At 32.8% G+C, this 14,836-nt stretch overlaps 1 protein-coding gene across 4 annotated transcripts in view; it reads right to left on the bottom strand.

Annotated features, from left to right (window-relative positions):
- ZZZ3 (zinc finger ZZ-type containing 3) overlaps positions 1–14,836 on the bottom strand; it is a 109,098-nt gene that overhangs the window by 38,453 nt on the left and 55,809 nt on the right. For 2 of the 4 annotated variants that reach the window (XM_077120569.1, XM_077120568.1), the window contains exons 3-5: positions 13,898–14,030; positions 12,163–12,315; positions 5,829–7,384 (exon numbers count right to left, since the gene is read on the bottom strand). In XM_077120569.1, coding sequence (XP_076976684.1) covers positions 5,829–7,333 — 1,505 coding nt within the window. In that variant the 5' untranslated portion in view covers positions 7,334–7,384; positions 12,163–12,315; positions 13,898–14,030. The remainder of the gene's footprint in view (positions 1–5,828; positions 7,385–12,162; positions 12,316–13,897; positions 14,031–14,836) is intronic. The other 2 variants (XM_077120570.1, XM_077120571.1) reach the window with 1 other exon arrangement.

Genomic DNA, 14,836 nt, shown 5'->3' with positions numbered 1-14,836 from the left:
GAAGAGTAAGAGCTTAAAAACAAACAAGAAGTAGAAAGGTTGTAAGACAGAGCTACCCATTTATTACTAATCATTACAATATCTGATGATATGAATCATCACAGAAACAGTACATATAGTATACTCTGTTGACTGATATGTAAAAATATTTGCACTGACTATAAAAACTGAAATAAAGTTCCTTCAAATAAAGGCAAAGCTTCAATGACCTTGAAATACTAGATAAATAACAAACAACGTATTTACATGGGTTTTATTGATAAACAAGTGTTTATCATCATTTATAAAGAAACAACTCCCCTATTTAGAATTTGATATCTAGCCCTCAAAAGAGGAAGCAAAGAATACGCACAATCAAAAAAAAAAATTCCCATGCACTAATTAATGCTTATGCATTCATTCAAAAATAAACTCCTCAGTGTATTACTCAAGAATCATGAGACATAATTCTTGGTTAAGCCTGATTAATCGGATAAAAGTTCAAAGAAAGCAAAAAGTAGTCAATTTGAAGGGAAGTCTGAGTTATTAGAGGGAGGTACAATGATAATACAATAACATGACAGCCGACAAAAATGAAAAGAAAAGGAGACGCCAAAAAACCAAGGAAGGCAAATTACAAGAAAACAGAAAGTAGAGTAAACCAAAATCACCTATATTGTGATGTCAGAAAAGTTTCACTACAAAATAGCAGCAAAAATGATCCAGAATCAAGAAAAAAATGTTAAGTTTTATTTAGGTACAAAGATACTTGGATTACAGCAAAGGATCACTTTAAAGAATCGTCCACATCGGTTGAAATAAAAGATGTTGGTAATCAAAGGAAAAAATAAAGAATTTATTCAATGATTTGATTAGTCAATGGCTTATTCCACTTACAACCAAAAATTTTACACTAAGGTAGTTACTCTCTTCCCCTTAATTTTTTGTCAAACCATGGGGGCCAATCTGGCTACTATTCCACAGCCTTTTCCAATGAGCTGAGAAGGTATAATGAACATGAATTTTTCCTAGTAACTTATGCCTTTAATATGCCTAATTACATTCTAAAATCTGAAAACAGTCTTCTTTTCCAATTATCCAAATCCTCTATTTGAAGTCAAGTCATATCTATAGTTTTTCTCTAGTTTATATGTGGCAGTTATTTTTCACAGACACACAAGATGGTCTTTAAAACATAAATATGAAAGTATTTCATTTAATAAACAAAACAGGTTACTTACCTACAATGCTGGTTGTCTAACAGATAATACCAAATAATCACGACTACAGTTAAGAGTTTAAACTTAGGCTACTGAATTTTTGAAAACTGTGTACTCAAGATTCTGTTCCATGTCTCAACTTAGAAACCCAAAAGTCCAGGGAATAAGTCCTCATTGGATGAGGAAATCAAGTGTCCCAGACTAGAAGACAGAGATCTGATCCCAACAGTAATTTATCATAGCACTTTAGACAAACAACTGAAAAACTGAGTTACGCATTTGGAAATGGAGATTGTATAATGCCACCTATCCTAGCCACTTCTAAATTGTGAAAATGAGAAATATTTAATTGCTTTGTAAATTATGAAGCACTGTATAAATATAAAATGTAAAATTATCTTATCCAGGACAAGATGACTCCTGTAGTGCTTTCTAAGCAAAATCCATGTCTAACTCAAGGATTTTTATGACCCCTTAGAAAAAATTACTTCGTCCAACAATAAAAGTAGACTCTCAGAAGTGAATCCACAAGATATGATGAGGAGAATCTCTAGGCAGTTTCCAAACTGATGGAGATATCAAATAATTCAGCAACTACTAAACAAGCATGTTGTAACAGAAGAATACATTGTAGTTATTTAGTATCACTAACATTTTCAGAGAACCAAGTTTAAAACTACAAATACTTTTTGATATGGCTTGAAAGTAAGATTTCAATCAGAGACTGCCTAAGCAATATTATCAGACAAGCAATAACTACCTTATACTTTCATTATAGAGAAACTTTAAAACTGGTATCAACGTTAGCAATCTGTTATCAGTGGGTTGTTATTCTCAATATTTCAGGAATCTAGAACCTCTAAACCTGACTTTTTATCCACTATCTGTTCATGAAATGTTACAATTAATAGCACACATTCTTAATTAAGCTATCCAAGGCCCTCAAATACAAATTTATTAAAGTATTCTTGTATAATGAGAGAATTCAGAGGTGGCTGGTCAAGTTACACTTTCATTTGAATATGGACTCTAGTGATTATTCTTTTATTTAGAGAAAAAGCTATCCAAGGCCCTCAAAAAGTATTCTTGTACAATGAGAGAATTCAGAGGTGGCTGGTCAAAGTTACACTTTCATTTGAATATGGACTCTAGTGATTATTCTTTTATTTAGAGAAAAAGCTCTGAATATTAATACCCAGGATCTGAAATCTCACATACATATTCCTAGAGCCAGAACTTCAAAACTCAGAAATCTGTTTCAGTGATTTTGATTCAAAACAAACAGTAAAAGGTCAATTCCTAAACAGAAAGAGCAATTCACAGTTAACTACATGATTTCAATAATCAGGACATTGAGGACAAAAAGGAAGTCACCAGATATTATTTACTACTTTAACAGAATCTGTCAACCTTGAAGATCAGGGACCTTTGAAGTAAAGTATATTTCTTTTCATTCCTCCCAACTCCCCTAATCTTTGAGACCACTTTTAACAAAATAATCCATAGCCAGAATCTTGCTAACGAAAAAGGTACTCTGTAGTTCCTTGAACACTGTGGGGTTCTCCATTGGGAAAAAAAAAATATGAAAACACACTGTGAATTTATGGGCTAGAGAAGGCATCTATAAAAGCAAAATGGCAAATACACAGAATATCTGCAGACTCTTTTCTATGAACTATGACCTATAATGTACCCTGAATCAGGTCTAAGGCTAGGACTCTACCCAGAGTACCTTTTCAAACATTTATACATAATTAATGACCTTATATGTAATATCCTTGTGAACAAGATGGATAAATTATAGGCTGAATACTGATAGACAGTTGCTGATTAAATAATCAATATTAACTGAGGAAATTCCAAGTTGAATAAGGAAGAACTATGTCCTCCTGGCTCTGGAAAAAGAACTGTAACTGTTCACTATTTTCTCTTAATAACCTATTTTTTTTTTAAACTGGCTATGAGAAAATACCCATTCTCTTCTGGAGGAAATATTCAAGTTCAGGCTGGGCAATACCCAATCCCCATTTTCAAAAGGCAATTAATTATCTGGATAACTCTTCCAACAAAGGAAGAATCAAAAAGAGGAAAAAATATTTGATGTGGAGTGTGTATATATGTGTGTATATAGGAGGAAAATAATCCATCCACAACAAATGCCTTTTAACAACATTTTCAAATAGCCAAGAATTTACTCAAGCCTTGAAAGCACTAGACAAGTGCTATAATGCTATTCTTAACAATGATAACTTGGATAGAGCCAGCATTAAATCCAATCATCTGGTTGGTTATACGCAGCCAATCTTACTGACAAACATAGGAGTGGGGGAAAATGGAGAGAGGTATTTTGCTGAGAATACATCTCACATTATAATCAAATACCCTCTCCCAAATTTCCTTAAATTGTCTATAATCAAGATGCTAACAAAAATGTTCTTTCTCCAATCACTTTCCCCATATTGCTTCCACTGGGTGAAAAAAGAGTTAAAAGTGGAACGTCAGAAGTTGCTATTTTCAAAAGATTTGGAAGAAGGCAAAAAAAATAAGAATGAGTGACATCTTTTGCCCAAAGTCACCCAAAGAGGTATTATTTTGAGAATACTTTCTTAATAGCATCCAAATTCCAAAGGACTCTATATATCCTAAGGAACCCATGAAACTGCATTGCTCTCATCCTTAAAGGGTTATGAATAAAGAAAATCACCCTTTAAGGGTTATGCCACTATCTTTAGATAATTGTCTTATGGGAACAACATCCTTCAGAATCAAGATCAGAGAGCTCTAACAAAACAGTAGTACTATAATGAATTACTGTAATAATATTTTCTGTGAATAAAAATAACCAACCAAGCCTTCAGAGAGCATTTTCTTTGCCAAAGAAACAATAAAAAGAATAAAACTAACAGACTATCAAGTTGCAAAAATTCACATTTCTTCAGTTTTGGGAACTTCCCCAAGCTTTGCTCTGCTTGCATGAGCCTACAGAATAAAGAATTGATGCTTATATTAATGATTAGAACTCAACTATTTCTAAAGGTTCATTTATGAGTTATTTTTCATCTCAAACTGGACTTCAAACATTACAAATTCATGAAATAGCATTTTCACAGAACAATTTATAAAATGCTCAGATAAAATGACCTTTTATTGAACCCAATATTGAAATGCTATTTAAAACAAGAAAAATTTTATGGAATAAAAATAAATAGGGGGGAACAAATGTTAAAAGAAATTTAGTTTAAAATGGTAGTGGTAAATGAAAGCGAGGGGTAAGGGGTATAGTATGTATAATCTTTTTTTTCTCAATTATCGTTTTATTTCTTTTTCTGTTGTCTTTTTATTTCTTTTTCTAAATCGATGCAAATGTTCTAAGAAATGATGAATATGCAACTATGTGATGATATTAAGAATTACTGATTTATATGTAGAATGGAATGATATCAATGTTTTGTTAATTTTTTTAATTAATAAAAAAAGTTTAAAAAAAATAAAAAATAAAAAAACAAGAAAAATTTCAGGGAATCCTATGCTAAAAGACCACCTTATCACCATATAAAAACATCAACTACCTATGATGCATTATATCCCACAGGCAGGATTTGATATACTGGTAATTTAAACATACCATGATATGGCAAAGGTCACAACAAAAACATTGGAAAAATAAGTGCCTTTCTAGGCAGCCTATATAATCTGATTGTGATATTATTAATTCAAAAGGCTATTCTGTAGAAAAAAGGGTGATCATTTATAATATTGATTATGATATTTATGATCAGCACTGTTTGTTAGAGTTCCTTTTCAGATTAGACATAGCTACAATTCATTTGTGTTATGCCCAGAATACTTTTAAAGGAAACCTATGCAAAGTTATGAAAAATTTGGACACAGAATTCTTTATTTAAAGTTCTAAAATTTAAAATTAAGAACTGGTAATATTTTAAGATACTACCTTAAATAGTCTCCTTTGATATTTAGTATCAAGAAAAGCTGTCACAAATGCTTTATGAAAACTATATAGACTGTTGCTGCTAATATGCTAATTACAACATACAACTGGCATAGGGTTAACAGTGACATCTATTTCTCTGAGCAAAAGTCAAAGATGATGCATAAAGTGCATTTTTGAAATAAAAAAAATTTAATTGGGAATTAAATGTAAGTAACTAAGATTAAAAAGTAGATTTTCTAGCCTGCTAGATTTTTCCACATGTGATGATGTATATCTGGAAGGCAGAGACATTTTATTTCATAAAACTAAAACTACAAATCAAAGTGTACTGTGAAAACTAAAGATGTTTCCATTTTATAAATGTACTAAAATTTTATAAAATGTATTTAAAAAACATCAATTATTCTATTTCCATGTGTCATCTCTAAGATATGTGAAATGTCAGAAGTAGAAATACCATATTGTTACAGAGAAGAATTTAATAAAATTGAATTTTAAAGTCTTTTTGCTTGTTTTTTTCTGAGTTGAGAAAATCATTATGTTCAACCTAAAATTTCAGCTAAAGCCTTAAATTCAGCTGCAATAAAAATGCTATGAATAGACATTTATGAAAAGATACTGAAAACTTGGGGAATAATAAACAAAGCAGAATTCATGGTTACCATATTTACACATACTCTTTGTTGTGTTTCAGTGCCACATGATCTGATTCAAAGTAATAAACATCAGGATCATCATCTTCCTCTTCTATAATGTGCTGACTGGCACTCTCTTTGGCAGATGGCAAATGTCCAATATTGAGTCTTGCCTCTGAGGGTGGCTTACTTAGTCCTTCACTTCCATAATTTTCAGAGTCAGAACATATCCCTCTTTCATTCTGAGAAATTTCATCTGGATTTGTATGAGACTCACTTACATTACCACTAACAGTTGCATTTGTTTCATTGGGACTAAGATTATTCTCCTCATATTGTCCATTTTCTCTGCAAGGAGAACTGTTTTTAGTGGGACTAGCTCTGGTAGGGGCCGCCCTCCGTGGTGAAGTTCTCAGGGTATAACGATGTTCTTGAGGTTCTGCTAAAGACATCATTTGAGCTGAAATACAGTCTAGCACAGAATGTGGTTCTGGTTGTCCAGAGACTGGCATACTCTCAAGATTTGCGTCCAGGGTGTTACTGGTGTTTTCATTACACCGTTCTTTTGAGGCACTGCTATCTCCCACCACATCTACTTCCTCCTCAGAATCCCTTAAAGATGACTGAATTTCAGAAAAGGGCCCTGTAGCTGGCTCAGTAGTCAGCTGATTAACATGTTCCGCAGGCGGGCAAGCAGTTACTACTTTGTGGTCCTCCAATTTGACCTGCACTTCTGAATTTGTGCAAGGCACGTTATGGTCTATATAACTGTCTTCCTTCCTACTATCAAGGAACATTGAAGTCTGGATATCCAAATCCCCATTTTCAGCTACTGATTTTTCCTGTAACACATAGGAATCAGTGCTATTTTGTTTAGTGTTCCCTTCAGGCTGATAATCATCACAGTTTATAACAGCTGAATCACTGTCATCAACACCACTGACAGCCAAATAGCCTGCGATTTCTTCAACTACTGCAGAATTAAGTGGCCCTTCCTCACTGACATTCACCTTTTTAATTTCCCCTTTCTCACCATCATCCAGTATAAGACATCGACAAGCTCGTTTAGTCTCTTGAAAATCTGCATCATTGTCCACTACCGTGCTCCTCTGTTCTACTGACTCCTTGTCTGATTTTATAGGTGAATCTTCTTCTGAACTGTTTGGTGCTTCAGATCTTAGACAACGCTTAATTCTTTTTAAAACTGGTGAAACAGGTTCTGTTTGCCTTCTCTCACAATTTTCTATAGCCTGCCTTTCTATGTTATCCTTTTCCGAAGAAGAAAGTCCTCTTTTCCTAGGGCTTACCCATGATTCTCGAGTACTTTGCTGTTTTAAGTCAGTGGTTCTTCCATTACTATTTCCTTTCTGAATTTGCACAGGCTCTGGTCTCTTCTTTGGTGATCTTGAGCGTATTTGAGAATGAGAAGAGATTTCTTCAGGATGAGCAATGCTACGATTCCTTAAAGTTCTACCACAAAAAGATTCATCCAAGCCGTTTAACCCCACTGTTGATCTTGTAACACGAGTAGATCGGGAAGCAGCCATACTATGGCAAGTCCCTACAATACGGTCATCATGATCCACTCATTGGGAAACCTTCAAAAACGCAAACAAAATAATGAGAAAAAGGTAATAGTTAATATACCTAAAACAAAAGTACAAAGCTATAACTTTTTAAACCAAGTATAGCCAACATTAATAAATTATGTGATAAAATTACTTTTAGTAACATTTCCAATAATGATACTAATAATAATTAACACTTATATAGGACTTAATATGTTCCTCTTATTCTGCCTGGTATATCTGCCTCTCAGATACACAGGCACAAGTGCCCAGAAACAGCCTACTTCAAAGATGGGACTTCATTTTGATTATTAAAATAATCATCTTGAATTTTTATAGCAGCTATCTTACGAAACTATTCCAATCATCTCTCATTCTCTCAAAACATTCTTGGGAGGTAGAAAGGCAGGCTCTGCTTTTTAATAAACTCTCTTACTAAATGAATTTTCAGGTCAAATCTGTTGACGACCTACTCTTTGTAGCATCCCCAAAACTCTGATTATAGCAGACTTTGTTTTTTTACATAAGTGGATGGATAGAAAGTACAATCTTAGCTTGCACTGGCTAAGAACAAACAGAGCAAAGCCACACTTCCCAAGTTCTTAGAAGGGTAGCCATTAATTAACAAGGGGAAGAAATAGTGTAAAGAGAATAGAAGAAAACAGGAAAAAAGTGCCAGAAACAAAGATTTATGTATAAGAAACCAAAGGACACATACAAGTTTACTTCTTCTAACTCCTGTGTATATAATATAGTATAGTTTTAATGGGTGGTTTGGGAGATAAGTAGGTTTTTGGTATGGAGGCTTGGTGTTTCTAAGAAGGAAAAGGGAGAGAAACCAAAAAGTGACCTAACTGATCTATCTGGATAAACCCTCTCTGAGTGCTTTAGTGATATTTTCCAAAAGTCTTTCCCATTAAACAAAAAAAAGAGCTGTTAGCATTTCAAATTTCCACTCCCTCAGTCTCTCTTCTGTTTAGCTTTCACATGATGTTTTGTCACTTCCTTGCTCTGAATGGGGTACAGGATGATTAGAGAGAAAAATGAATAATGGTTATAGTGCAAAGTTTCACAATATCCCTCCTTCCTCTTGCCATCCTTCCCACAGTTTCTCTCTCATATACCCGCCAACTGCTATTCTACTCTTTTCCCCATCAAATCAAACACAATCTGTCTTTTACCTCAACAGAAGTAACTAATAGTGGAAAGCTTATTAAAACTACAGAAGACACAGAAACATGCTACCACAAATGAAAAAAAGGCATTAAAAGAAACTGTCTCCCAGGCCCTGCCTGCTGAAAAACTTAGATAATACCCTTTAAAATATGGTAAGTTTGCTGAATTAAGTTTGTTTCAGAACATGGCATGCTAATTAACAACTTTTAAAAACCTTACAAGACTAACAAAACTAGTCCTGGAATTAAGGTGTGATTATTCGTCCTAGAAAATCCCACAGCAATCAAGTATGGAACAATGATCAGAACTCTCAGAACTCGCAAATACGATTCTTATGATAAACTTTTACTGTTTTACCCTCATTAGAGAGACCTGACCTATATTTCTTTTCTGCTAAAATCCTGTCAAGAGTCTATGTATTTTTATACATAGATAATACTGACTACCCAAGAAATTTCAATTTTTAATTACAAAAAACTTAAACTTCAAATGATGTTCCAAAAGAGCAAAGTGAAAAAGAAAAGAAATTTTTCTTACGTAGCTAAATCTGGGATTTCTCAAATTTGTAGATTACTGATTTTTAAAACCTATGTAAATGTACAAAAGAACCTAACAAAAAGCTTATTTTATAAATATAAACTTTTTTATTTTATAAACAAATTTTACTTACAAAATCAAATGCAAATATTTTTAATCACCTTAATTATATTCATAATTTAAATGTATGGTTCAAAAATAGTACTGGCAACATTTGATAAAAGCACAAAAAAGTACCTGTTAATCTTTACTTTTTTTTTTCCATGGGCAGGCTACGGGAATCGAACCCGGGTCTCCAGCTCGGCAGGTGAGAATTCTTAACACTAAGCCACCGTTGCACTGCCCTGTTAATCTTTACTTTTTAAAATGTAATGCCAATTATGGAAATATAAACCTCTTAAATGATTATAAAAACAGGCATCCCTAGCCCTTTTCTTTCCATAACAGTATGAATGAGAGCAAAATTCGTTTTGTAGTATAAACTTTCTAAAGTGACACTAACTGTGATAAAATAAACCTATTATTATTACCTAGCACTACATAAAAAGAACATGTAAATATGTATCTTACTGAAATAAACAGCTATGAGGGCCTATTTTATTTCTTCACCATTTCAGTGATTAAATATCAAAACACTAATTAATTTGAGGGATTAAACCTCTTTTTGTTTCCTTTACTCCCTAAAAATGCCTTTATAACTTAATGAGGCCCAAAGTAAGCTTAGCATTCTCAAGTTCTGTGCTACTGGGCTTTAATTAAAGGAAAACTGTCTCAGGACTCTTTTCGTGTCTGAAACTCTTGCAACTCAAAGTATGACTTGAGAACCAGCATCTTGGGTATCTCCTGGAAGCTTGTTAGAAATGCAGGCTATCAGGCTCTACCCCAGACCTACTGAATCAGCTACCCAAATGATTTACATGCACACTGACGTTTGAGAAGCACTGCCTTAGAGCACTGCACCCTGACAATAGTCTCACAAAATAATAGTCTTCAAGTTTCAACCCAAATTAGACCTAATTATACTATAAAATTTAATCTCTTACTTGAGTCTAATAATAAAAAACTTAACAAAGCCATAATCCAGCTGGCTAAGGAAACACATAGTAAAAGACTATAAAAATCTCATAGCTGAGATTGACATATTACAATGCATTTAAGGTAATAAATTGGTTTAAATGACAAAAATTGGAGTAGCAGAACTTTAACAGTCTTTCCCAATGATTTTTTTCTTCTCTTCTAACCTCTATCTTCATATCTTTTCTATATTGAATAGGCAAATATAAAGGTACATAAATTTTATAGTTATCTGATAAACTGAGTACAAGATTCAATTATTACAAAGGGACCAAACTTGTCCATATTATTTCAACTAAATTTTACCTTTGTTTTGTCATATTTGGCAAAGTACTATAGACTAAAGTAATGTTTTCCTCGTTTCAACTGTATAACACAAGAGTTACTGAAGAAATCCAGTGAAGAGGTTTGGAGCAGGAAATTATATTCCTACCAAATATTAAGTTGCTAAAGGAATACAAATGAACTAATTTATAAACTACGTATCTCAGAAAATACCCGTACTGGTTAACTAAAGAGGAAACACATAGTGAAACCTTGGCCAGCACCCATTTGGAACTAGAAATTTAATTACTTTTTAGCTCTAGAATTTAATATATCCAAGTGGGCAAAAAACCCAACCTAGACACTAGATGGAAGGTTTCCTATATGTGACCAACCAACTAATGAATGGTGGCACTTCCTAGACTATAGAAGGAAGAGAATGTGATTGATCATCAAAGTTGGACAGTTTGCCTTTCTCTCTTCCCCATTCCCATAAGTTTCTATCCTATTGGAAGGAGCCAAGTCAATCAAATTTCATCCTGCCCATTCAGAATAAGCCCCAAATACTATCTAAAATTCCATACATACCACTCATTTATTTGCTGTTCAACTCCCTTTAGCCAAATTTGAATCTACTTTTATCTCAAATCTGAAGGTATTCTGAAACAGTATCTACAATATTCAAGATCATAAATTTCCAACCCCTATGATCACATATGAAGAACTGCATCAGTAAGAACTGATAGAAATAATAAACAAAAAAGGCTCGCCTGATGAAGCACTGATCTAGTCATTACCTTTATTTAAGAGAAAGAAACCTCGAAAAGATATTCCAAGGACACTACCTGTAATCTTTTATTCCTACTATAATAACCCAAGGGGGTATGGTTTACTTTATGAACTGAGGGGCTCACAATCCTCTACTGATAGCAAAGTTTCTAATTGATATATAATATTTCATTTCACTAAGTAAACAAGTTTAGGAAATTGATGATCATAGCAGTTTGTATATTCATGCAGACAACCAAAGTAAAAGGAATAAAGAGCAAGAGCAACTGAAAAGTATCACCAACACAATTCTTTTTCTAGTTGTCTAGAACACAAACTTCTTTAATCTTCCACTAGTTTGGAAGGATACCTCAAATACTTAATAATGTTCAGGCTATGCTTGTCATGTAATTCTTTTAAGACAAATTATTTCAGCTGTACAATTACCACCATATCTATAACATTAAAAGTAGTACAGGGAACCCTGGGGACCCATCCATGCAATTATATTTAAGGCTCTTAATATTTGCCTCTTTGAAGTTTGGGAAATTTATTATCTACTGTTTTATTTAAAAGCGTTTTAAAGAGAAAGAAAGCCAGATATGACAGATAGATGATAGCGAGGTAGAGCAGTGTGAATACACACTTAAAAAAACAAATAGAGGGGAGAAATAGAAGTCAAGGAATTTCATAATGCCTCTTGAATCAAAATATATAGTGTACCAAAATTAGGTACAAAGCCCTCGAGACTCCAATGTACTCAGCCAATTCATACATCTCCCTGTTGGGAAAAGAGTGGGAAAATATTTCATCCCCTAACCCATTCCCTATAACTCCATCCTCCTATGAACAGCCAGTCAGATCACACACAATTTTCCATGCAAAAGATTAAGTATGGAAAAATAACAAGAATCCTGAAAAAAAAAAAAGAAAAGAAAAGAAAAAGAAACCACAGTTGTCTTCACTACTTCCAAAACTAAATGACTTACCTGTATAACCAAAGATCTATCATTGTGGACATATGATCTCCTTTCCTTATATCCTGAAGAGCTGGAGCTATCATCTAGAATAGAGCTTAAGCATCAGGGTTTCAGACTCTCAGCTGCAGCCATGGAGTATACTAGAACTTCCTAAATTCCTTTCTTTAAAATAAAATAATAGTAAAAAAAAAAAAAAGAATGGAAGAAAATTAACTTATGCTAATAGACTCGTCCTTTCTAAATAAGAGGAAATAGTAGGAGATAATAGAGTAATCTGTTCACAGTGACATCTTTGGTTCTTCTTGATAACTAAATAGCCTCAGATACACGAAGAAACCAAGACAGGATTATTAGAAACCAACAACAACAAACAAACAAATAAATAAATGGGTTTAAAATATATATACCAGTACCTTATAACAACTCAACAGTAATTGTGACACAGTTCTTTTTTAGAATCTGCTCTAATTTTTTTTTCTTTGAGAAAGTAACTAAAAGATACCCTACATAAGAAGATTTCTCACAATAGAATCACTTACTCTCATTTAGAGGTCTTCCCTTTAGAAATTTGGATTGGAAAGTATGCAAAACTGGGGACTGAATAACAAAACCTTTTAAGGTTATGACTAAAATCAATCTACTGAACAATCAATCAAGTTTTCTACAGTTAGGGGATAACCTTGATACTTACTAAAGTGCTATAAGACTTATTTATAAAAAGGACATTTCTATTATTTTTGGCATACAGACTTTCAACAAGGACAAAATCAACAATAAGGCATTACTACCCAGTTAACCAGAAATTTTAATTAACCTAATTACATTTTATTCCTTGATTGGCCTGGTTAATTACAGTTTTATTTTGTAATAATTTATTATAGCCTTTTCAAAGAATTTATAATCTGGATAAGAGAGTGTTCATCTGGAAACAGAGAGTAACAAAAGGAAAAAGACTGGCAAGATGTTTACTGTAGAATTGTCACATTATCGTAATCATAAAACAAAATATTCTAAAAATGACACTATTTTGGTAAAGGGTTACAACGTGAATACTGATGCAATAATCATATTTTGTAAGTTATAGTAAAGTAGAAAAAAATAGGTTATTGACTTAGCTAGAAGAAGAACAAGGCTAATATCTAATATCTATAATGCAACCTCCCCCAAAGCTTGAACATTCATGAAAAAACACAAGGTAGGAAAACTGTCTAAATATAACTACATTAAAAAATGTTAATTCTAAATTAAGATGGGGGAAGGGATGAGTGAGATAAAAACATGACTATAAAAATTAATCCTTGACTTGAAATTAACCTTTTTTTTACAAAGACTACAACTGACAACTTCCAATCCTGAAAGTCTTTCACAGATATTGCAAAATGTGACATTTTATAGCATATGGTAGTGGTGACAATCATCAGAGGCAAACAGAGGACCTACAACTTAAAATGTGTCTCTGAGCATACATGGATACACCCATTCTAGTTCTCTATCAAATTCTACTCTGTCACATTACTACCTTATTTCCATAACAATTACCATAGACACATCATTCATTATGATATCTGCAACTCATATTTTTGCAGAACTCATACTTACAGCTGAGTTCGACCAATATTAAAATAGACAGGATCCTGCAAATGTGTTTCTTAAAAGCCTGATACACTGAAAAAGAAACCTCAGTAAATTACTTCTATAAACTGAAGCCCACTTGGCCTGTATTATGATTACATTGTTTTCTTACCTTTTTACAAGTGTTTCGCCTAGTATTTGATTCCCAAGCATCTGCATTTATCTGTCATCACTGTAAATGTCCATGTTACATTGAGACTTCAGGTATTAATTATTTATATGGTTGTACTAGCACAACTTGATATCTGTGAAGGGAAACCACAATATAGTCACTATGGATGTGTTACTGTTTACAGATTTGTGGATAAAAGTGATATATTTCTAAATATACAGCATACTTCTTTTTCTAATAAACTTCATAAATAACTCCTTACATTTAGTTAAAAAATATGTGAATCTTCAATAGATTAAGCTGATTTGCTAACATTCTTACAAATCTTCTCAAAGTCCTACATACAAATCTTCAAAATTAAATCTTAAATAAAAATTCTTACAAATTTGAAACTTCCTTAGATTCCATTCCTGAATATAAATATATATATATATATATACCTCATTTTCCAGAAGTCCATTATTGCTCAAACATTAACAGGAAAGTACTTGTTTTGTGTTTTACAATAGTAGGGAACATATCTATAAATGCTTAAGAATATAGTAAAAAAGATGATGGCTTTTTCATACATGTGATTTTAAAACAAAGTCTTTTAAAGAAACCTTTCTATCTTGGTTAGACTATTCCTCTATAAAATAATTTATAGAAGTTATTCTGGAAGTAAACAGAAAATAAGTGAAGGAATAAAGCAAAATGTAGCTGTACAAACACTCCTTAAAAGCAAGCTTCTTAAAACATGGACGTTTTTGTAGAGTAACCTCTGAGAAACATACTATGTGCTCATCGTGATGACAAAAATTATTATATAAAACTTCAAGTCTATTCAACCAGTTTCAGAAAAAATAAACTACAAAAAAGTACCCATTCATATATATTAAAGAAAGAAGTCTATGAATGACATTCTAAAATGATACACCATGATGTGCAAAAAAATTCCTA

Source organism: Tamandua tetradactyla, chromosome 11 (genome assembly GCF_023851605.1).
Source record: "Tamandua tetradactyla isolate mTamTet1 chromosome 11, mTamTet1.pri, whole genome shotgun sequence".
NCBI classification, from domain to species: domain Eukaryota; kingdom Metazoa; phylum Chordata; class Mammalia; order Pilosa; family Myrmecophagidae; genus Tamandua; species Tamandua tetradactyla.
The sequence above is the reverse complement of the archived record's forward strand: the minus strand, read 5'-3'. Positions and strand labels throughout refer to the sequence as shown.